The sequence below is a fragment of the Myotis nattereri genome (assembly GCF_964212035.1).
Source record: "Myotis nattereri genome assembly, chromosome: 11".
In the NCBI taxonomy this organism is placed as follows: Eukaryota; Metazoa; Chordata; class Mammalia; order Chiroptera; family Vespertilionidae; genus Myotis; species Myotis nattereri.
In genome coordinates, this window is record NC_138086.1 from 69,807,975 (window position 1) to 69,830,664 (window position 22,690).

The window sequence follows — 22,690 nt, forward strand, 5'->3', positions numbered from 1 at the left end:
TAATGGAATCTACATGTGGCCCGGCCTCCCTAATGTCATTTACATTGAATGGGTATGAGGTCTGACAATGGCTTGTAGAACAGAGTATGAGCCCTAGCTGTTGGCTAGAAATGTCCTTAATAAACATCCTTATTTAAAAAAAAAAAAAGACTAATTCTAGGCAAGGTAATAACAATACAGAACTCATTAATCAAAGGCAGTTACTTAAGAAGACTACTCCACCCTTGATTAATTAGATTGCCCTGGCCTACCTCATTTAAATGCTTTACAAGCAACTTAATTTCATTAGCTTACTCCCTAGCACCTAGAACAGTATCCAGAACATAATATATGCTCAATAAATATGAAATAATAGAATAGTTGCCATAATTGGGTGGTGGTGGTGGTGCTTAAATAACACTCAAGATTTCTTATAATATTTGGAGACAAGGTACTCAGAACTTAATGGTGATAAGCTGGAAGGGTTATTGATTGTTAGAAATTATTCAGATAATGAAGATGATAGTGGGGGCCATGGAAACTGAGGAAGAATGAATCTGAAACACTTGGGAAGGCACAGAAGACTTGGATAACCAAATATAATAGGAGACTAGATAAAAAGTAGGATTAAAAAAAGAACTGGGGTACTAATGAGTCCAAATAAGAAATGGAATGGAAGAAGTTGTGTGGAAAAGATTCAGTTTGAAGTTTGATTTTAGGGCACATACCTAGGTTACAGGTTCCACCTCTAGTCTGGGGAGAGGGGGGGTGTGAGTAAGGAAGGCAACCAATGTGATGTTTCTCTCTAACATCGATATTTTCTCCTCCCCTCCCCGCCTGTCCCTTCCCCTCCTCTCCTCTCTCCCCCCTCCCTCTCCCTCCCTCTCAAGTTAATAAAAATCATATCCTTGGATGAGGATTTAAAAAAACAACAACAAAAAAACCAAGATGGATGGAGAGTAATACTGGGGAGGATTGTGCCTTGAGGGCCAGCCACATTTTAGCATAATAAGGGAAAGGGAAGCAATAAGAAAAAAAAATAAAGTTTCCAGAAGGAAATCAATCACTAACATTCTTCAGTGGCAGGTATTTTGTTTTGTATTGTTTTGTTTTTAAGCAGTATCTTAGCCACTATGGGCTTTGAGAGCTAATATGTAAACTATCTTAGTGCTTGCTGTAGGGTGAAGTAGATGATTTAATTGTGAAAGTTATGTATCTAACAGCTGATTCAAAATAATGTGTCAAAAATATAAGTTAGTGGTTAAAAAACATACATTTTTTTGGAGGTTACAAAGGGAAGAGGTTAGTAGGGGGATAAGTTTTACAGCTAGAACAGTTTTTTTAGTTAACCTGGTCAGATTTTTGTTTATAGATGAGGAAACAGTCCTCGGGAGGTTGAGACCTCAAAAGCTAGTTTTGTGATAGAGATGTTTAAAGTTGGGAAGTTGAGAAGGCTTCAAGGAAGCACTGTTATTTAAATGATCCTTGAAGATTTAATGAGATACTTATTTGATGGGATGGATATAAATAAAGAAAAATAACTTTATAAAATTTGAAGGGGATGAGCAAGGACATGCCAACAATAGGAAAGAGACTGGCATAATTTATATATTGTAATGTTAGTATGGAATAAGGTAACCTGGTAAGTTCCAAGATTAGGAACTTGACTGTAAGTACTATGAGCTACTATGCTTTTTTGAAGAGGTCAAAGTTAGGAAACTAGTGGGTTTTGAAGTATATTTTGTTTAATGTTTAAGTAATTGTTCTAGAATAGAGCACTGGAGTGAATGTCCTCTCCCACTTCCCCCCGCTCTCTTTTATTTTGAGATAAGACATCTGTGTCACAGCCCAGACCTACTAAATCAGTATCTCTGGGGTGAGGCTTAAGAATATGTCATTTTCTTTTATATCTATTGATTTCAGAGAGAAAGGCAGAGGAGAGGGAAAGAGATAGAAACATCAATGATGAGAATCATTGATCGGCTGCCTCCTGCACACCCCCTACTGGGGATCAAGCCTGCAACCCAGGCACGTGCCCTTGACTGGAATCGAACCTGGGTCGGGCTGATTGATGCTTTGTCTACTGAGCCAAACCACCTAAGGCAGGAATATGTCATTTTCAACTGCCAACCCCAGATATATGAAAAGTAGCAGTTTGTGGTTCTGTGTTTGAGAACCACTGGTTTAAAGGTCAAGTGAAAATAGGGAGAATTACAACAGACTTTAACACTTCTTTTATTATTCTGGTAGACTAGGTCTGAGATAAAATGTAGATGGATCAGAAAGGTTTGTTCAATTCCTGTTAATTGGAGTTGGTGCCCATTATTTTTATTATTTAAAATGTGTTTTTTATTGATTTTAGGGAGAGAGAAGCATTAGTGTGAGAAACATCGGCTGCCTCCTACACCGCCCCTACTGGGGGATGGACCCTGTAACCCAGTCATGTGCCCTACCCAGAATGGAACCTGAGATCTCTGGATGCTTGGGATGATGCTCAACCAACTGAGCCACACAAACTAGGCTGTATTATAAAAGAAATGATTCAAAATAGTGATATGCCTGGCTGGTGTTGCTCAGTGGTTTAGCATCGACTCATGAACCAAGAGGTTGCGTGGGTTGCAGGCTGATCCCCAGTAGGGGGTGTGCAGGACCAGCCGATGTATGTTTGTCTCTCATCGATGTTTATCTCTCTATCCCTCTCCTTTCCTCTCTCTCTCTAAAAAAAAAAAAAGGATGCCTTATCTGATGGAATATTTCTTTGAATGCTAAAAGAATAAATAAAGCAAGCCCTAGTTGGTTTGGTTCAGTGGATAGAGCATTGGCCTGAGGACTGAAGCCCAGTTGGCGCTTATGGTAGGCAACCAATCGACGTTTCTTGTTCTGTCTCTCCCCTTCCCTCCTACTCTCTCTAAAAATCAATAGAAAAAAAAATATCCTCGGGTGAGGATTAACAAAACAAAAAATAAAAACAAGAATGAACCAACTTAATAATCTAGTAGTATATAAAATATATATGCGATGCCCGCCTGGTGGGTCCCTCTGGTTCATTTCCCGGTCTATGTGCTTGGTTTATGTGCTGTGAGCTCCATCCCCAGTAGGGGGCATGCAGGAGGCAGCTGATTGATGTTTATTATTGCTGTTTCTATCTCTCTCTCAAAAAAAAAATCAATAAAAATGTAATTTATGTATCTATACATGTGATTAAAAGAAATGCAGGAGCTTTGTTGTTATGTTTGATTTTTAATTACAACAAACTTTAACACTTCTTTTTGGAAGAGTATTGTTTTCTTCCTTTGGACAAATGGAGTTTACAAATGAAATTAATTTCTTACGTTACATGTTGAGTCAGTAATTATTTTCTTTTAGCCTGTGATGTTTCAAACTATTCTCCAGAAAGCCTTAGGGTTTTCATGCAACTTAACTGGTATGTGGATGATATACTGATACGCAAGCAGGAACATACCCTTACAACCCTGTTTAACCACAGACAGAAAAATATGTCATAGCAAATATGAGGAACAAATGCCTACTGTGCCCATTAGCAGACATTACTTGTGGCCTTCTCTCATTATACCTGGCTGTGGCCTCCTTAACACAACACATCATGTTGACACTAGCAATCACTGAGAAAACTATAGGAGATTAAAACAATTCTTTTTATTCTAGAACAAAATAGGTGCTTAGATGTCTGTGTACAATTTGATCTGTAGGAAAGTTTCTGTCAATACTCAAAATTTGAAGGTCACCATTTTAATGCAATTTATAAAATTAAAATTAAATGTGTATTTTTGAGGTAATTATAGATTCACATGCAGTTGTAATTCTATGTACCCTTTACCCAGAGAAATTCTATGTACCCTTTACCCAGTTTTCCTCAATGATGATAGCATCTTGTAAAGCTGTAATACAGTTTCGTGACTAGAATTATTTTTTTCTGTGCCCAGATATTTTGTTTTTTTATTTTTTATTGAATTTATTGGGGTGACATTGCTTCACAAAACCACATAGGTTTCAAGGATACAACTCAATAAATCAAATCATCTACACACTGCATCATGCGCCTATCTCCCAAAGCAAAGTCTCTTTCTATCCCCATTTATTCTCCCTTTGTTCATATCCACTTACCCACAACCCCCTTTCCTCTGGCTATTACTAGAGGGAATATGTGTTTATTTGTTGTGTTATATACATATATAGATATACATATATGTGTGTGTGCGTGCGCTTTTTTCCCCTTAATCTCTGCCTTTTTTCTTCTAGCCTCCCAACTCCTCTTGCCTCTGATAACTGTCATACTGTACCATGTATTCATGCCTCTGTTTCTATTTTGCTCTCATGACCAAAATATTGAAATTGATACAATCCACACATTTTTGTTCAGGTGTCCCCATTTTAACTTTTATGTGTGTGTGTGTGTATCACCTGTAGGTTCTGGTATCCACTACCATAATTAACATACAGAATAGTTTCATCACTACAAGAATCCCTGATGTTGCCCTCTTATAACTACACTAATCTGTTCTCTTTTTTTATAATTTGCCATTCAAGAATGTTATATAAATGGAATTATACAGTATATGACCTTTGGGGAGTGGTGTTTTTTTTCCTACTCAGCATAATTTCTTCGTGATTTATCCAGTGTGTTACATCTATCAGGAGTTTGTTCCTTTTATGTTGCTAAGTAGTGTTCCATTTAATGTTATGTTTTTATTTGGTAGTTACCACATAGAATATGCAGCTTCAGAATTTTCCTTTCAGAACATGTTGTTGCCTTGGCTGGTTTGGCTCAATGGATAGAGTGTCAGCCTGTGGACTGATGGGTCCTGGGTTCAATTCTGGTCAAGGGCACATGCCCAGGTTGCTAACTGGATCCCCATAGCGGGCATGCAGGAGCCAGCCAATCAGTGATTCTCATCATTGATGTTTCTATCTTTCTCTCACTCTCCCTCTCTCTCTGAAATCAATAAAAATATATTTTTAAAAAAACCAACATGTCTCTCATTTTCTTTTGTTAACTTCTCTGTTTTCTCCTACTATCTCAATCCCCAACTCTCCCAGGACTACTGAGATCACAATTTAAAAGTTACTCATGTAGATAACAGTATTTTAAAAAAAAATACATTTTTATTGATTTCAGAGAGGAAGGAAGAGAAATATCAGTGATGAGAGAGTCATTGATTGGCTTCCTCCTGCACGCCCCCTAATGGGGATCAAGCCCACAACCGGGCATGTGCTATTGACCGGAATTGAACTTGGGACCCTCCAGTCAACAGGCCGATGCTTTATCCACTGTGCCAAACCAGAAAGGGCAATAACAGTATTTTTTACCAGAAATTTCAGAACCCATTGAAATGCGTGGTATTATGCTTTAAAGTGCTCACATTTTTTTTACATAAAAAATTTTATGTGATTATTATAAGTTTGAAAATTCTTTTTCTGCATTTGTACATTGAGCAGTACATTCTAAGATATATAGTTGTAGGCCATATGGCAAGCGAAAAAAGGGAATAGGTAACTTTTAAAATGAAAACGCTTTTGTTTTATTCTCTGGTATGAACAAAGACTAAACTCATTTTAAGAACAGTTTTATGTGTGTAGGAAAAAGATATCGTACATTTATACCTGTAGACTCTGATCTAATCAGATTTCAACCACTGAATTGCCCCTGGTATAAAAGGCCACATTTTACTAGATTTTACACCAGAGGTTAGTGATCTCTAACACTTTGGGGCATGACAGATACTAATAAAAAATAATAGGAATGGGCCTGGTCCAGCGTTGCTCAGTGGTTGAGCATGGACCTATGAACCAGGCGGTCACCATTCAATTCCTGGTCAGGGCATGTACCTGGGTTGCAGGCTTGATCTCCAATGTGTGGTGTGCAGGATACAGTTGATCAATGGTTCTCTGTCATCATTGATGTTTCTCTCTCTTCCTCTCCCTTCCTCTCTGAACTCAGTAAAAATATGTTTAAAAAGATAGCAATGATGCATTAAAAAACTGAATAGTATTGAAATTAAATATTTTAATTTGAGAAGGTCATGGAGTGGTGATGGAGTATACAAGTACTTTAGCTAGTTGCAGAATTGATGTTTAGAATACCTTCCCAAAAAATCGGGTAGAAAGAATGGTGCCGCCTTACTCAGTGGATAAAGTGTCGTCCTGCAGACAGAAGGGTCCCAGTTTCGATTCCGGCCAATATCTCTATTGCAGGCTCCTTCCCGCTCGGGCCCTGGTCAGGTTGTGCGTAGGAGGCAACCAACCAATGTGTTTCTTTCACATCAATTTTTCTCTCTGTCTTTGCCTCTCTCTCCCACTCTCTCCAAAAAATCAATGGAAAAATATCTGCAGGTGAGGACTAAAAAAAAAAAAAGAATGGTATCCCCTTAAATAATGCCAAACAAATAGATCACTATATTATATTCATACATGTATTTTTTAAATTAATGGACTTTATTTTTTAGAGCAATTTTAGGTTCACCTCAGAATTGAATGGAAAGTATAGAATTCCCACATGCCTCCTCCCATACAGGCACAGCCCTGCCCACCATCAACATTCTTCAATTCTTCATCATTGTGGTACAGTTGGGTGGAATTGTACTAAATATGACAGTGAAACTGTGAAACTCTCTGTTAGTGCATGAACATGTGCTTTTTGAATATTTAATTTTATATATAGGTTTCCATTTTTCAAGTAGGTCCACCAACATTAACCCTGACTACAAAAAGACAGATTTTTCTAGATATTTTATTTGCTGTGAAAATATTAGTGTAAGTTGAATTGGTGAATTTGTTTTCAGGAACCAAATGGTTATTTAAGGGAGACCCAAGTTAAAAATATTTTTTCCAAGTTAAAATGTAACTGGGTAGATAGGTAGTCTTTGCTTAACAAATAGTTCTGTTTATAAGGAATTGAATATACTTCTGCATGCATTGGTACTCTCAAATTTAGAGCGTGGTTCCCTTAATATATGGGTTGCTTTCAATTCACTAGTGAGGTATCTGTGAAAACATTGGGGAATTTGAATATATTTATTCTTTTATTATGTGCTTTATACCATCCCGGAAATATTTTAAGCACAAATTTTAGACTTTAAACCCATGCATCTCTACTTTGGTAGTGTTTTAAATGCATTGTTGTGAAATGGATTCATGTTTATAAGTAGACCAGGTTTGGGAAAAGAACAAGGTGGGTTTTGATAATGTTCTCTCATTTAGTGTGCCAGACGTTCTGAAGTGAGACTCTTACATATTTATTTAATTTCTCTTTTTGAGAGAGAGAGAGAGACAGTTGTCAATTTCCCCCTGAAGTGTAAATTCTAGATTATTTATTTGACTAATTATCTGGCAAATTTTAATTTCAGACAAACTAATGTGTAGGCTCTGAAATCAGACTGCTAGGGAGCAAATCCTGATTGTACTATTTATTAGCTATGGAACTTTGGACAAGTTTAACCTCTCTGCCTTATCTATAAAATGGGGATAATAAATATACGTACTCTTTGTAAGGATTAAGACTCTTTGTAAAGATTAAGCATTGTAATCAATCAGTATTTGTTAAAACAGTTATAACCTCAGTTGAGTGTCAATCAGGTAAATGCTAATGGAGCACTGTCTGATACTAATACTAACCCAGTGGGAGAAATACATAATTGATTCTGTTGTCAATTTTTTTAAAGCCGTTTAGAATCTGATACTTATTCTGTTGTTTCAGTGATCAGGAATAATCTGTTAATGTACTTGGACTAAGATTTAAACTGTAAGATTATCAACCTAACCTACCTCCATTTGAGTTGAAGCCTAGAATAGTGGAATGACTTGCCCATAGTTTCATAGGTAGTAACTTGGTAACAGGTCTTGATCAATCAGTATTATTTTTATTACTAGTGGCCTGGTGCACAAAATTTGTGCATGGGAGGGGGTGTGTTCTTCAGCCCGGCCTGCACCCTCTCCAATCTGGGATCCCTCTCACAATCCAGAGCTGCTGGCTCCCTGCCTGCCTGCCTGATTGCCCCTAACCACTTCTGCCTGCCAGCCTGATCGATGCCTAGCTGCTCCCCTGCCAGCCTGATTGCCCCCAACTGCCCTCCCCTGCTGGCCTGGTCACCCTCAACTGCCCTCCCCTGCCAGCCTGATGGCCCTGAACTGCCCTCTCCTGCTTGCCTGATCGCCCCTAACCGCCTCTGCCTTGGCCCCCACCACCATAGCTGGGGCAGCCAAGGAAGCCAAGCCTCCTCCCCACTCTCTGGCCAGCTTGGCTTCCTTGGTTGCCCCAGAAAGCCAAGCCTCCCGCCAGCTCCGTGGCGGCCAGCACCACCATCTTTGTTGCATCAATTTGCATGTTCCCTCGTTATTGGCTGTGGGCGCCGCCATCTTTATCGTGAAGTGATGGTTAATTTGCATATATTCTTTTATTAGATAGGATACCCTAGTCAACTGCTAGAAATAAAAAATCTTAAATGAGTATGGGGGCAGTGTAATTTCTAACCCTCCTATATAATAGAAGCCTAATATGCAAATCGACTGAATGGTGGAATGACTCGTTGCTATGATGCGCACTGACCACCAGGGGCAGATGCTCAATGCAGGATCTGCCCGCAGGTCCCAGGCCAGCCAAGGCAATTGCCAGTGGGAGCCCCCTGATTGCCCTGCTGGTCGCCCCGCAGTGGGAGGCAACTGGCAGGTGCGGGTGGGGCAGCCAGGCTGGTGAGCCGGCGGCACCACACCAGCCAAGGTTGGGGCCCACTAATCGCCCCACTGGTTGCACCATAGATTGATCCTGATCGCCAGCCAGGCCTAGGGACCCTACCCGTGCATGAATTTCATGCTCTGGGCCTCTAGTTTATAATGAAATCTGGTTTATGGTCCCTTACAATTTCTTTCAAGTTTCTTTAATTCATTTCTATTAGTAATTTCAGCCCAAAATTCATCTCTTTATTCTCTTAGTAATACATGCCGAAAATATAAACATTGTGTAAAGTGCTTATAAAGGACAGAAAGGTAATAATAAATGACCCTTTCCTCAAAGAGATTATTTTAGATTGGGCACTTTTATTTGTAGTGTTGGAGGAAAGATTTCCTCGTATTTTCATCCTGTCTGCCTTTGAGTATCATATTCATCTTTTAGTACTTTTTGTTTTCTGAACTTTTTAACCTAGTCTTAAAAGCAGCTTTAATTATCCAGTTTTTTGATAAGAGTGTTTTCTAATTTAATGGCTTTTCCTTGCCTTTTATCTTGTTTTTCCTACTTTAGGGTTTTGTTTGTTTTGGTATTGTTGCCATTGTTTTTGCTAAGTCTGTTTTTAATATTGTATTTTCCCAGTTTGCTTTTAGTTTGGTTTTTTTTCCAGCTTTAATTGTTGCCTTTAGTTGTGTTTACATTTATATGTATAAAAAAGTAAAGAACAAATTTATTTCCTTAAGAATTAGCTGCTATATTTGTGTGAGTCCCTTCGGTTTTAGGTGCCATGTTTGACAAAAGTACCTATAATTTTATGCCATTTAAAAACAGCTCAATATTCCTATGTTCACTTGGTTTCTAGGTCTATTCTGGATAGCAGGTTTTGTGAAGACATTTATTCTTTCTTGGACCTCAGATTTACCAGTCATCTCATGGTATTTCCTTTTATATTATTTTTTTAAAGGTTGTCATTTATTCTCAGTGTATTTTGTATATATTTTACTTGCCAGTTGGATAAACCAGTTTTTTTGATTCACATATAAGATGTGAAAGTTTTGTGCTAATTGTTTGGATTGTATTGAATTGTTGTTCCTCTAGTTACACATACTGTGTTATAAGCTCACATCTTTTCTGCTTACTACATTGGTTTTCTCTTTCCTTATTTTTTTAAGGCACAATTATTTGACTCTAATGAATTTATGATTTTATTAAGTATCAACTGGATTTTTAAACTGTGAGTTTCCTGGGTATAGAGTTTTTGATATAGTGAAGTTATTTGCCAACTTAGGGTCTCAATAGATATGACCTCTTGTCTTCTGACCCTCTTGTGAGCAAATAACTGAGTTCTTCTCTATTGACTCAAACTCAGAGTCTGTGATTCTGTTTCAGATGTGGTGATGTGTCTTTGTCCTGGGGATGAGCTTCTGTGTTTTTAGAGAGATGCTTTTCTGGGAAAGGTGTCATATAGTTGTTTTTGTAGCACTTAATTGTATAGATTGGCAGCTCATTTGATTAATGAGGCCAGAGCTGCAATTTTACCCCTGGTGCTCTAATTCATTCACCAATATTTTGTAGAATAGCTTTTATGTTCCAAAAACTGCACGAGGGCTTGAGAGACAGGCAGTACTCACACAAATATAAGCTATTGTCTGAAATAGGCTTATGACAAACTCTTTACTGATGTTTAAAAACAGCTTAAATGTAGTGTTTATTGAGGATTGTATATTTATATAAAATAGGGTGTGCTACTAAGTACATACTCAAAAAATATTCAAAAAAAGTTGGAAATAGTTACCTAAAAGAATACACAATCATTAGCTTTCTGCTTCCCATTTTTTGTCTGGCTTTAATGTTTTTATTGATTTTATTTAGAGAGAGAAAGGAAGGGAGAGGCATAGAAACATTGATGAGAGAGAAACATCAATCGGGAATTGAGCCCCCAACCCGGGTATGAGCCCTGACCAGGAATCAAACTAGTGACCTCTTGGTTCATGGGTTGACGCTCAATCACGGAGCCACACTGGCCGGGTATACCTATGGTTTTAAAAAAAAGCAGCTAGATATTTAACAGCATCTACCTAAAATATAAGATTTCCTATTATTTTAACATAAAAGTAAAAGAAAACATCTACCAACTAGTTGTTACCAAGAGGAAGAAAAAATATTTTTAATTGTAATTGTTATCTGTTATTATGTCCAAGTTTCCAGCATTTTAAAGATATATAGAATGGCAGTTGAATAGAATAAACTTACAGTTTTGTATATTGCTTGTATTTAATTGTTTTTAAACGACAATTTGTTTAAAAAATAGATTTTTTACTGATTTCAGAGAGGGAAGGAGTTAGGGACAGAGAGAGAAAGAGCGAGAAATATCAATGATGAGAAAGAATCATTGATTGGCGGCCTTCTGCACGCCCCACACTGGGGATCGAGTCTGCAACCTGGGCATGTGCCCTTGACCGGAATCGAGCCTGGGACCCTTCAGTCTGCAGGCCAACACTCTATCCACTGATCAAACTAGCTAGGGCTAAAGGACAATTTTAATTTGATGGAGCAAATCATAACAAACATCAAAACCAAGATGGCGGCATAGGTTAACGCCGGAGATTGCTGCCTCGAACAACCACTTCAAAAAACAACTAAAAGACTGAACGGACATCATCCAGAACCACAGGAAGGCTGGCTGAGTGGAAATTCTACGACTAGGAGGAAAGAGAATATCATACCCAGACTCAGAGGAGGTGCAGTGCTGAAGTGAAATACTAAGGAGCGGAGTGCACGTGGAGCGCATGTGGAGCGGGCTGGAGGTGGAGCGCGCGGTTGTTGTTTTCAATCGGGAGGGAGTTTCAGACTCTGAGATCCAGATCCGGGCGAGTCTCTAGGGACCCAGACTCAAACGGGAGAAGCGGGACTGTCTGGCTTCGGTCGGAACTCGAAGGCAGCTTTCTCTCCGAGGTTTGCAGCGGTTGCTGGGACTCTGTGAGGCAGAGCCCCTAGGGACGGACTGAGAGCAGCCATAACTGCTCGCTCTGGCCCGCCCTGTAGATCCCCGGGGACCTGCCCCGCCCAAGCCCTGCACAGAGCCATTTGCTGGATAGCCTCAGGCAAAGGCTAGATTAGCACCGCCCTAGAGATCCAGCACAGAAGCTCTCCCACTGCAGGCACAGTGGACTCTCATAGCCAGTTAGCCTGGAGGTCAAATCACCCCCGGTATTGCCGACAACAATCAAGGCTTAACTACAACAAGACTGCGCACAAAGACCACTAGGGGGTGCACCAAGAAAGCATAAAAAATGCGGAGACAAAGAAACAGGACAAAACTGTCAATGGAGGATATTGAGTTCAGAACCACACTTTTAAGGTCTCTTAAGAACTGTCTAGAAGCCGCCGATAAATGTAGTGAGATCCTCAAGAAATCTAATGAGACCCTCGATGTTATGATAAAGAACCAACTAGAAATTAAGCATACACGGACTGAAATAACGAATACTATACAGTCTCCCAACAGCAGACCAGAGGAGCGCAAGAATCAAGGCAAAGATTTGAAATGCGAAGAAGCAAAAAACACCCAACCAGAAAAGCAAAATGAAAAAAGAATCCGAAAATACGAAGATAGTGTAAGGAGCCTCTGGGACAGCTTCAAGCGTACCAACATCAGAATTATAGGGGTGCCAGAAGATGAGAGAGAGCAAGATATTGAAAACCTATTTGAAGAAATAATGACAGAAAACTTCCCCCACCTGGTGAAAGAAATAGACTTACAGGTCCAGGAAGCGCAGAGAACCCCAAACAAAAGGAATCCAAAGGACCACACCAAGACACATCATAATTAAAATGCCAAGAGCAAAAGACAAAGAGAGAATCTTAAAAGCAGCAAGAGAAAGAAACTCAGTTACCTACAAGGGAGTACCCATACGACTGTCAGCTGATTTCTCAACAGAAACTTTGCAGGCCAGAAGGGAATGGTAAGAAATATTCAAAGTGATGAATACCAAGAACCTACAACCAAGATTACTTAATCCAGCAAAGCTATCATTCAGAACTGAAGGTCAGATAAAGAGCTTCACAGATAAGGAAAAGCTAAAGGAGTTCATCACCACCAAACCAGGATTATATGAAATGCTGAAAGGTATCCTTTAAGAAGAGGAAGAAGAAGAAAAAGGTAAAGATACAAATTACGAACAACAAACATGCATCTATCAACAAGTGAATCTAAGAATCAAGTGAATAAATAATCTGATGAACAGAATGAACTGGTGATTATAATAGAATCAGGGACATAGAAAGGGAATGGACTGACTATTCTTGGGGGGGAAAGGGGTGTGGGAGATGCGGGAAGAGACTGGACAAAAATCGTGTACCTATGGATGAGGACAGTGGGTGGGGAGTGAGGGCTGAGGGTGGGGCGGGAACTGGGAGGAGGGGAGTTATGGGGGAAAAAAAGAGGAACAAATGTAATAATCTGAACAATAAAGATTTAATTAAAAAAAACACATAACAAACATGGCAAGTAGAAAACCATAATTACTTTATTTTCAAAAATAATTAGAACATTCTCTTTAAATGAGAACTAGAGAGTTTTTCTATCCACACTTTCTTTGTGTATGATGATATAAGAGCAGCTTTTCTTATGTGGCTACCCCTATTGATTGCTAAATGTGTTTAGTGAAGTGCTTTGCATTCATTATTTCCTTTTCTTCACAGAAACACTATTAAATCCCCAGTTTATAAACAAGGAACCTGATGCTTAGGTTCAGTGCTTACATTTTAAACTTTTAGGTACAATTGCCTGTTACTGTATACTAGAGGCCCAGTGCACGAAATTTGGGCACCAGTAGGGTCCCTAGGCCTGGCCGGCCATCAGGGCCTTCCTTTCCCCGGCTGCCGGCCGGGGTTCCTTTGTTCTGCGCCGCCCCCCTGGTGGTCAGTGCATGTCATAGCAAGTGGTCAAGCTCCGGAGGGGACAATTTGCATATTAGCCTTTTATTATATAGGATTTTTATTATAATAACTTGTAATTTATTAGCTCTTCCCTAGTTTAAAAGTAAAGACTAGCTTTCTTGGAGAATTGAAGCCACCATTATCACCTTATTTCCCTATTTTGGTATTTTCCCCCATAAGGTATGAGCCCACAAAACTGCGTCATCTTTTAAATAGGAATTAACCCTGAGTATTCTCAAGCTTACTTATAAAAAATTAAAGAGAAACATAAGAATTACTATTTGAATAAACTGCTTTTCATTATTTCAGGTATAACATGACAGGGACAATTTTGACTTGATCTTTTTCTGTTTATAGGATTATCTGTTTTGTTCCTGAGTTGTCACTGCTGAAAAAATTTTGAGTAGATATTCCACAAAAAATATATAAAGCAGGTTTTATACAGTGAGTTTAGATTTAAAAGATTGATGTTGAAACTGAATATATTTTTGTTACTATGGTAAATTTGTTTAAAAAGACACACTTCAAGAATATTCGTTTTCTCTACTAGTGATCTGTAAAAAGACATGGAGAACTCAACCCCCTCAATGTACATGTATTTCTGTAGTATGGAAAATATTAACCACTGTAAAACAGTTGATTTTATTACAAATAACATAGCTTACCTTTGTATATATATATACAGAGTGGAATTGATTAGAATCCTGGTTTTCTCTCTTAAACTGAGCAAACTTCGTTAAGTTACTTAACTTTTTTTGCTGTTGTGTCGCTTAGTGGTAAAGTGGAGATTCCTACTAGTATCTCAGCATTGTGGGGATTAAATAGATCATCCACGTGAAAGTTTAGATGCTACTTAGTCCATAGTGAGTATTCAATATTTGTTAGTTTATTGTTAGATCACACTGAACAAGACGACTTATTTTTGGATACTAGTGCTGTAAGAAATTCCATTTTGTCTTTTAAAATGAATAATATTTGTTGGTTCTTCACTAAAGAATATAAATAGTAATCCTTCTTTTGGCATTCTAAGTTCATTTCCTAAGGAAGATTATGACGCAGAAACTTTCATTTGATCACAATCACATAGCTTAATTCCAGAAAAATAAATGAAATAGTCTCCCTGAGCAAATTCTAATTTATTTCAATATTTTAATAAAGAATGCTTTCCTCATGTGTTTTATTTACTGTTAATTGTTAAAATGTGGCTGTTGCTAGGACTAGGCAGAGGATTCTTAACTTTTTGTTCTCTTTTCTTTTAAACAGGGTTTGTGGATGCACTTAGATGTTTGCAATGAGCACTGTGGCTGGCATGCCCCAGTGTTTTGGATACCAATGCATAGGACTCCATAGTAATCGAATTTATCAGAGGCGAACGTCATGAGCATAGTGATCCCATTGGGGGTTGATACAGCAGAAACGTCATACTTGGAAATGGCTGCAGGCTCAGAGTAAGTATTTAAAGATTTTTGGATAGGGCAAGGCAAAATATTTCATACAGTTATTTTAGCACAACCAAGCAGTGCTTGGTTTGCATTTATATTACTTTAGACTCTTTTTTTTATTTTTATTTATTTATTTATTTATTTTTTTTATTGCTTAAAGTATTACAAAGGGTAATACATATGTGTCCATTTTATCCCCCCGCCCTAGACAGTCCCCCAGCCTCCCCTATCCCCCAGTGTCTTATGTCCATTGGTTATGCTTATATTACTTTAGACTCTTGCCTAAAATAAAATATCAGAAGGTAAAGGCAAAAATCCCTTTAACTAAAATTACTTTCATAAATAACTTTTGAATCAAAATGATGTATCTTTTTGTAATTATTTTTGTCTTTTCCATTTGCTAATTGTTGACATCAAGAATTAATATATAATTGGTTATTATTTTTTAGATTATAAGGTTTGTCATGTTTATATTGGAATATAATTTAGTTTTAAATTTTAATCTTTAATATCCATTTAAACATGGGGTTTGCTTTGTGTTTTTTTAAAAGTTGAGTAAAAATCAAAATTCAAGTTCTTTTTAAATAAGAAAAAGGGAGTGTTTCCTGCTGTATGTTTATTTTGACATTTTTTGCTTTTATGGGAGCCATTTCTCATGGATTCAGTGAAAGGTTCTTACCTTGTCTCTAGACTATTTGGTCTAGGTCAGTGGTCGGCAAACTCATTAGTCAACAGAGCCAAATATCAACAGTACAATGATTAAAATTTCTATTGAGAGCCACATTTTTTTTTTAATATATTTTATTGATTTTTTACAGAGAGGAAGGGAGAGAGATAGAGAGTTAGAAACATCGATGAGAGATTAACATCGACCAGCTGCCTCCTGCACACTCCCCACCGGGGATGCGCCCGCAACCAAGGTACATGCCCTTGACCGGAATCGAACCTGGGACCTTTCAGTCCGCAGGCTGACGCTCTATCCACTGAGCCAAACCGGTTTCGGCGAGAGCCACATTTTTTAAACTTAAACTATATAGGTAGGTACATTGTTATTAACTTAATTAGGGTACTCCTAAGCTGGCCTTTGCTAAAAACGTCCTCAATCTGAGGGGTCAACCTCAGCGAATGTACCCCCACTTCTTCTAACGCCACTTCTTCAAAATAGATTCGCCCAGGCCGAAAATCGACTTCTGCACATGGGCCACGAAGTTTCATTCGCACTGTATGTGCACACCCGCACGTGGTATTTTGTGGAAGAGACACACTCAAGGGGCCAAAGAGCCGCATGTGGCTCGTGAGCTACGGTTTGCCGACCACTGGTCTAGGTGGTTGTGTGGACAGATTTTGTTTTGTTTTTTTAATAAGCAGCCACTTTAATACTAAGTTATTGCTGTGAAGATTGAGTGGTTATTTGTTTTTGGGAATTGCAAGGGGTTCAAATATTGGAAGCTGAAGCATGAAAAGATGCATATGTTAGTTCTCTGATTCAATACATAGTTGCTGAATGGGACTCTTTTTGACCAGAAAGTGGAAGTTAATGGAATTTAAGTTTTAAGGAAATTTATTTTAGGGCTGTTAGAACTGGTATTTGGAAAGGATGAAAAGAACTTATTGTTCTTTTGCTGGCATTTCAAGTGGCCTAGAAGTATTTTTACCACTCCTTCTGCCATTGGAAAAGACAGGTGCTCTCTAATATTCTAATACTATACAGTCCATTTAACTGTATGATTATTATAATATAGTTTTTAAGAGCCATTATGTTTTTTTGTACTAAAATGTATGAGTTACTTTTGTTGTAAAATAATAAATTCCCAAACAAGGCATTCTTGTAACAGGTAATTGCTGCCCAAATAGGGACACTACTGAGAAAGGAAAGAACCTAGAAGCAGGGCTTGAGAGGCAAGGGATTCCAAGTCTAAAGTACTAGTCTATCTTAATGTAAACATCTATCTTTGAGATGCAAATCCATATTTGATAGTAGTTATATGCATTTATGGGTAATAATAAAAGATTCCTGACTTATTAAAAATACTTCAACTGTCTTTTAAATTAGCCTTTTAAGCGATTAATACAAGATATAATTTATGAAATATTACTTATATACTAGATAGGGATTTGTCTAGTATACAATGTGAGATATATCTATCTGTACCTTGTTTGAATGTGTAATATGGGTACTATAAGGCAATTCATGGTGAAATTATGAAAACCACATAATTACACAGTTAAAAGAGGATGAATAATACATTGAAAGAAAGCAATGTCAAGGATAGCTTCCTGCCTATGTTCTTTACTGAATACATTTATAATGTATAGAATATAAGTATGATTTATGTTATGGAGCCAAATCTTTTCTGGTATAAATATGGCCATTTTTATTATGGAAAAATTATCAGTTTCTAGGTAATGATAGAATGACAGTCTTTGAAGTAGTTATTTTAGGGAAAAAAATTTTTTTATTCCGCATACAGGTTTGTATCATTTGGGTATATTTTCCCCCACTCAGTGGACATAGAAAGTATAGCTGGTGCCAGTTTTTATTATAGGACAACCATTAGTGTGTTTTTTGGTTTGATTTTCAAATTTTTGAATTCTCTTTTCTTTAGTATAAAACCTGGAAGCTTAAAAAGAGCCTTAAATCACATTTTTTCCCCTTCCCACAGAAACATAAAGCTTTTGGAACTGTTTTCATAAGAACTTTTGATATAATTAACATGTTGCTTCCTTTTAATTTCAAATACATAATCAAAAGACATTATAGTTGTTTAAGATACAGTCTGCTGAATGAAGGGTGCATGGGACTTCCCTGTACATTTCTTTGTTTTCCTAGTGTGAAGCTACATAATTTTTTCAAAATAAGATGTTTTTTAAAAAGAGAATTACATTTTATTGTACTCAGGTGGCTATATTCTGTTATTAATTATATGTTAGTTACTTTAAAGAGAAAAGATTGTACAGTTAAAATATAGTATATCACTAATGAATTAAACTGATTTAAAATTTAACACAGATGGACCTGGAAATTATTATGCTAAAATGAAATAAGCCAGTTAGAGAAAGACAAGTACCATATGATTTCACCTGTATGTGCAATCTAATGAACAAAGTAAACTAACAAAGTGGAGACAGACTCATGGATTCAGAGAACAGACTGACAGTGGTCACAGGGCAGGGGAAGGGGACTGGGGGAGATGGGTGGAGGCATTAAAATAATGGACACAGACAACAGTATGGTGATTGCCACAGCAAAGGAGAGGGTGGAGGGAAGTAGAAGAGGGTAAAGGAGGCATAAGTGGTGATGGAAGGAGATTCAACTTGGGGTGGTAAACACAAAATACAACATACAGATGATGTATTGTAGAATTGTATACCTGAAACGTCTAATTTATTAACCCGTGTCACCCTCCAAAATTTTAATTAAAAAACAAACAAAAAAGAAAGTAAAAGAGGGCTTGGATTGAAGTGTTAATGTGATTCTTTTTGACTCCCAATTTCTGAGATTACATTTTTACCACCTGTATTTTGCTGTAGTATTTGGTAATAATTTCAGTGTCACTAGAGCCACCTGCTGACAGAATTTATTAATTTGTTGAATTGGTTGGGCACTATTAGCCTGAATTTATATTATTGAAGGTACTGAAATGTTTTGTATATAATGAAATGTTTTCAGTAGCTTTTTATTTATTCACTAGAGGCCCGATGCATGAAATTTGTGCAAGGGTAGGCCTTCACAGCCCCGGCTGCCTTGGCCCTTGCAGCCCAGGCTTCATCCGGAAGGTTGTCTGGACGGTTGTTCTGCTGTTTGGCCGTTTGGTTGATTGGCATATTGTGCTTTTATTATTATAGATTTTTCACTATTGCTTAACATTTTTTAAAAAATATATATTTTATTTTTCGCAAAGAGGAAGGGAGAGAGATAGAGAGTTAGAAACATCAATCAGCTGCCTCCTGCACACTCCCTACTGGGGATGTGCCCGCAACCAAGGTACATGCCCTTGACCAGAATCGCACCTGGGACCCTTCAAGTCCACAGGCCGACACTCAGTCCACTGAGCCAAACGGGTTAGGGCTAGTGCTTAACATTTTTGCTTATGGTTGCTTTACATTTAATCCACTATCAAGAAACTAATACTTTTCTGCTGCTCTTCAAGTGTTGATTTGCTTATCTTAATTCAGAAGTACTTTCACTTAAGTGTGGTTTTGTTTTAATATTAAAAACCTACTTTAAATGCTATCCTAGCATTGTTTAGAATTATTCTTAGAATGATGCTGAATTTCTCATTTGTTTCATACTTATATAATTTTTTTCACTTGTGATACTGAATACAGAAGACACTATACCCATACAATTCTCTATAACATATTGCATAATATCTCTTAACCTTCCCAGCAAAAATTCAGGCAGGCATGATTCCCATTTCACAAAAGAAATGCAGCTCAAGGAGATTAACCAATTTATCTAAGACTACGTAATTAATAAAAACTAGAGTTAGGTTTGAACCCAGGGTTGCTTAGCTCTAGATTCATGCTGCCACATAGATCAAAAGAGCCAGATTTTGTAAAGATGAGTGAAATGAAGCAAAATGCCACATGTGATAAAATGAGGACAGTTGTTTTGCAAAACCTGTTCTCCATTTAAAAAGTTTTCTTGTATACTATTGCAATGTGTCTAATTTACTGTCTTTGAAAAATAATAGATCATAACAAGGATGGAAGAAATGGAAAGTTTTGATCACAAATCTGAAGGAGCATGTGGAGAACTCACGGAGATCTTTTACACCCATTATTTAACATTTAGGGAGCCAATTTATCTACATGCCATTACTGATATCCAAGTGTGTGTTATTGAATGTTTTAACATTAAAAGTAAAATTAGAGGTTTTGCCTAAAATACTGGTATAAACTTCTTATTAAAATTCAACTATATTTTGAAGGTTTATTACAGGAAAGAAATAAGTTTTTGATGAGGAAGAAGGAATTATAAAAGTCCAATTTCTGAGGTATCAGAGCTTATTCAATTATTCTATAAATTTATTTTTCTCTAAATGCCACTCTTTATTTAATGATTAGCACTTTTCTTTTTTTTAAATCTTAAATTAAGTTCACCAAACTTACTTAAATGTCTGAACTAAGAATGTATAATGTGGCTTGGATGATCATTTCCGATGGCTTTTTAAAGAAAATGGATATTCTCCTATATAATAAAAGGCTAATATGCAAATTGACCGAACGGTGGAATGACCAGTCACTATGACGTGCACTGACCACCAGGGGGCAGACGCTCAATGCAGGCGCTGCCCCTTGGTGGTCAGTGCGCTCCCACAGGGGAAGCGCTGTTCAGCCAGAAGCCCTGAGCCGGGTTCATGGCTGGTGAGCGCAGCAGCAGGGAGCAGGCCTAAGCCATCAGTCGGACATCCCCCTGAGGGCTCTTGGACTGCAGGAGGGCGCAGGCTGGGCTGAGGGACTCCCCCCCAACCCCTCCCCAAGTGCACGAATTTCATTCACCGGGCCTCTAGTTTTGATATAAACAAATAAGATTTTAAATTTGTAAAGTGGTCCAGAAAAACGTGGCAACATTACGTAGATTACTGTAAACAGAATGGTAGTTGTTTTGTCTTCTAAGATCTTGACAATAATTTAGAACTAAAACACATTTGAAAATACTTATTTTCATTTTTAAGAATGGAAATATTGCATAAAAATTTTAATGACCAAAAATGCTCTCCATATTTGTTAAGTTTGTGAAGTAATGAAAATTAAATGGCATATATTCAGGATTACCAGAACTCAAAGGCTTTGTGTAACTTTCTAATAAAGTAACACATACTACTATTTTGTAATACAAAAATGAGGTAAAGCTATTTTCCTCATTATGTCGCTAATCCACAGGCATAAATAGCACTCTAGTCAATTTTACAGAAATAGTGGGGACAATTTGGTGGGAAAAGTGCTAGACCAACCTAAGAGATCTGGGCTTAATATTTTCTTTACCGTTATAACACCATGTGACTTAGAGGGTTTATATGGCAGGTCCCAAGGATACACAATGAGTTAGTAGTAGAGTTAGGGCTTGAATCTAGAGTTTGTGACACTTAGATCAGTCATCTCCTTGTCTGTAAATCTGGAGGTTGGACAACATGATCTTTAAAATACCTTTAAGGGCAGTGCCTGAACATCACTTCGGAGCAGCATAGATTCTGTTTTCTGAGTAGTTCCTGTCCTACTCTGTCCTACACCAAGCAGGACTTAGCAGCTGACCCTTCACCCCTAGCTTCATGACATCATTGTCGGGGGGGTCCAGAAACTGCTCTCACACTAAACCTATCTAGACTCAGCAGGAACAGATATACTACCACCTGTTCTAGGCCAGAACAAATCTACTTCCAGTCTGAGGAAAAGAAACCATATCCTGAACACTCCCTTGGGGCCAGATGCAAAGCAGTCCTACCACATCTTTGTTCTACCTGCGCTACTTACTACATCTTTGTAACATCATACCACCTTTTTCAGACCCCAACATTAGGGATCAGAGGTGGGGCCCGAGAATGACTAATTTAGATTAAATCTTAACCTTGTCAGTATTATCTGTGCCTCTCTTTCCTATAATTCCTTGGATACTGTCTAAATTGTAGGCCCATTCAGATGTTTGAATTCTTTCATTGTTCTTCCTTTTATTAATTCTTTTATAGGCTGCATATAATTTGGCTTTTTACTTTAACCATGCTACTATCACACTGGAGTTAATGCATAGTTTTCAGGCCTTTTATTGCTTGTTTTCTTTAGCAGGATTTGATACTATTGACTCTTCTTACCTTTGGCTTTAGTGGTTTCCTTTTTCTTTTAATTGTAGTAAAATATACATAACATAAAACTTACCAGTTTAACTATTTTTAAGTATACAATTCAGTGTCATTAAGTACTATCAGTGTTGTGCAGCTATCACTACTGTTTCCAGAGTAAATATGTAAGACTTAGAACAATATGGTTTCCGTGCAGCTACTCAGCTCTGTTGTAGTGGAAAGCCACACAGTATGTACAAATGAATGGGCATGACTGTGTTCCATTAAAACTTTATTTACAAAGTTAGGCAGCAGGCTGGGTTTGGCTCTGGGCAGGGGGATCCTAGTTTGCTGACGTCTTGTTTAACGAGAGTGAATCTTGAGGAGGTACAGTTTCTAATAAAGAATACCATTTTTCTCTGATTTCATTGGCATAATAAAGCAAGTATTACTAGTTCAGTGGTATGACTTGCTTTAAAATTATAGCAACAGTGGGTTTGGCTCAGTGGATAAAGCATGGGCCCGCGGGGTGAAGGTTCCTGGTTTGAATACCTTGGTTGTAGGCTTGATCCCAGTGCAGGAGGCAACTAATTGATCACATGGATGTTTCTCTCTCCTCCTCCTTTCCACTTTCTCTAAAAATCAATGGAAAAATATCCTCAGGTGAGGATTCAAAACAACAAAACAAATTTTAAAAATAGCTAAAATTGTAACAACAACTTGATAAGAATTTATTAAAAATATTTACTGCCCTAACCGGTTTGGGTCAGTGGATAGAGCGTTGGCCTGTGGACTGAAGGGTCCCAGGTTCGATTCCGGTCAAGGGCATGTACCTTGGTTGCGGGCACATCCCCAGTAGGAGGTGTGCA

General features: G+C 37.8%; 1 protein-coding gene across 1 annotated transcript in view; it reads left to right on the plus strand.

Annotated features, from left to right (window-relative positions):
* Window positions 1-22,690, plus strand: part of KMT2E (lysine methyltransferase 2E (inactive)) — a 94,641-nt gene that overhangs the window by 16,358 nt on the left and 55,593 nt on the right. The window contains exons 2-3 of the mRNA XM_081101783.1: window positions 9,522-9,594; window positions 14,864-15,048. Of these exons, the coding sequence (XP_080957909.1) occupies window positions 14,978-15,048 (71 nt within the window). The 5' untranslated portion in view covers window positions 9,522-9,594; window positions 14,864-14,977. The remainder of the gene's footprint in view (window positions 1-9,521; window positions 9,595-14,863; window positions 15,049-22,690) is intronic.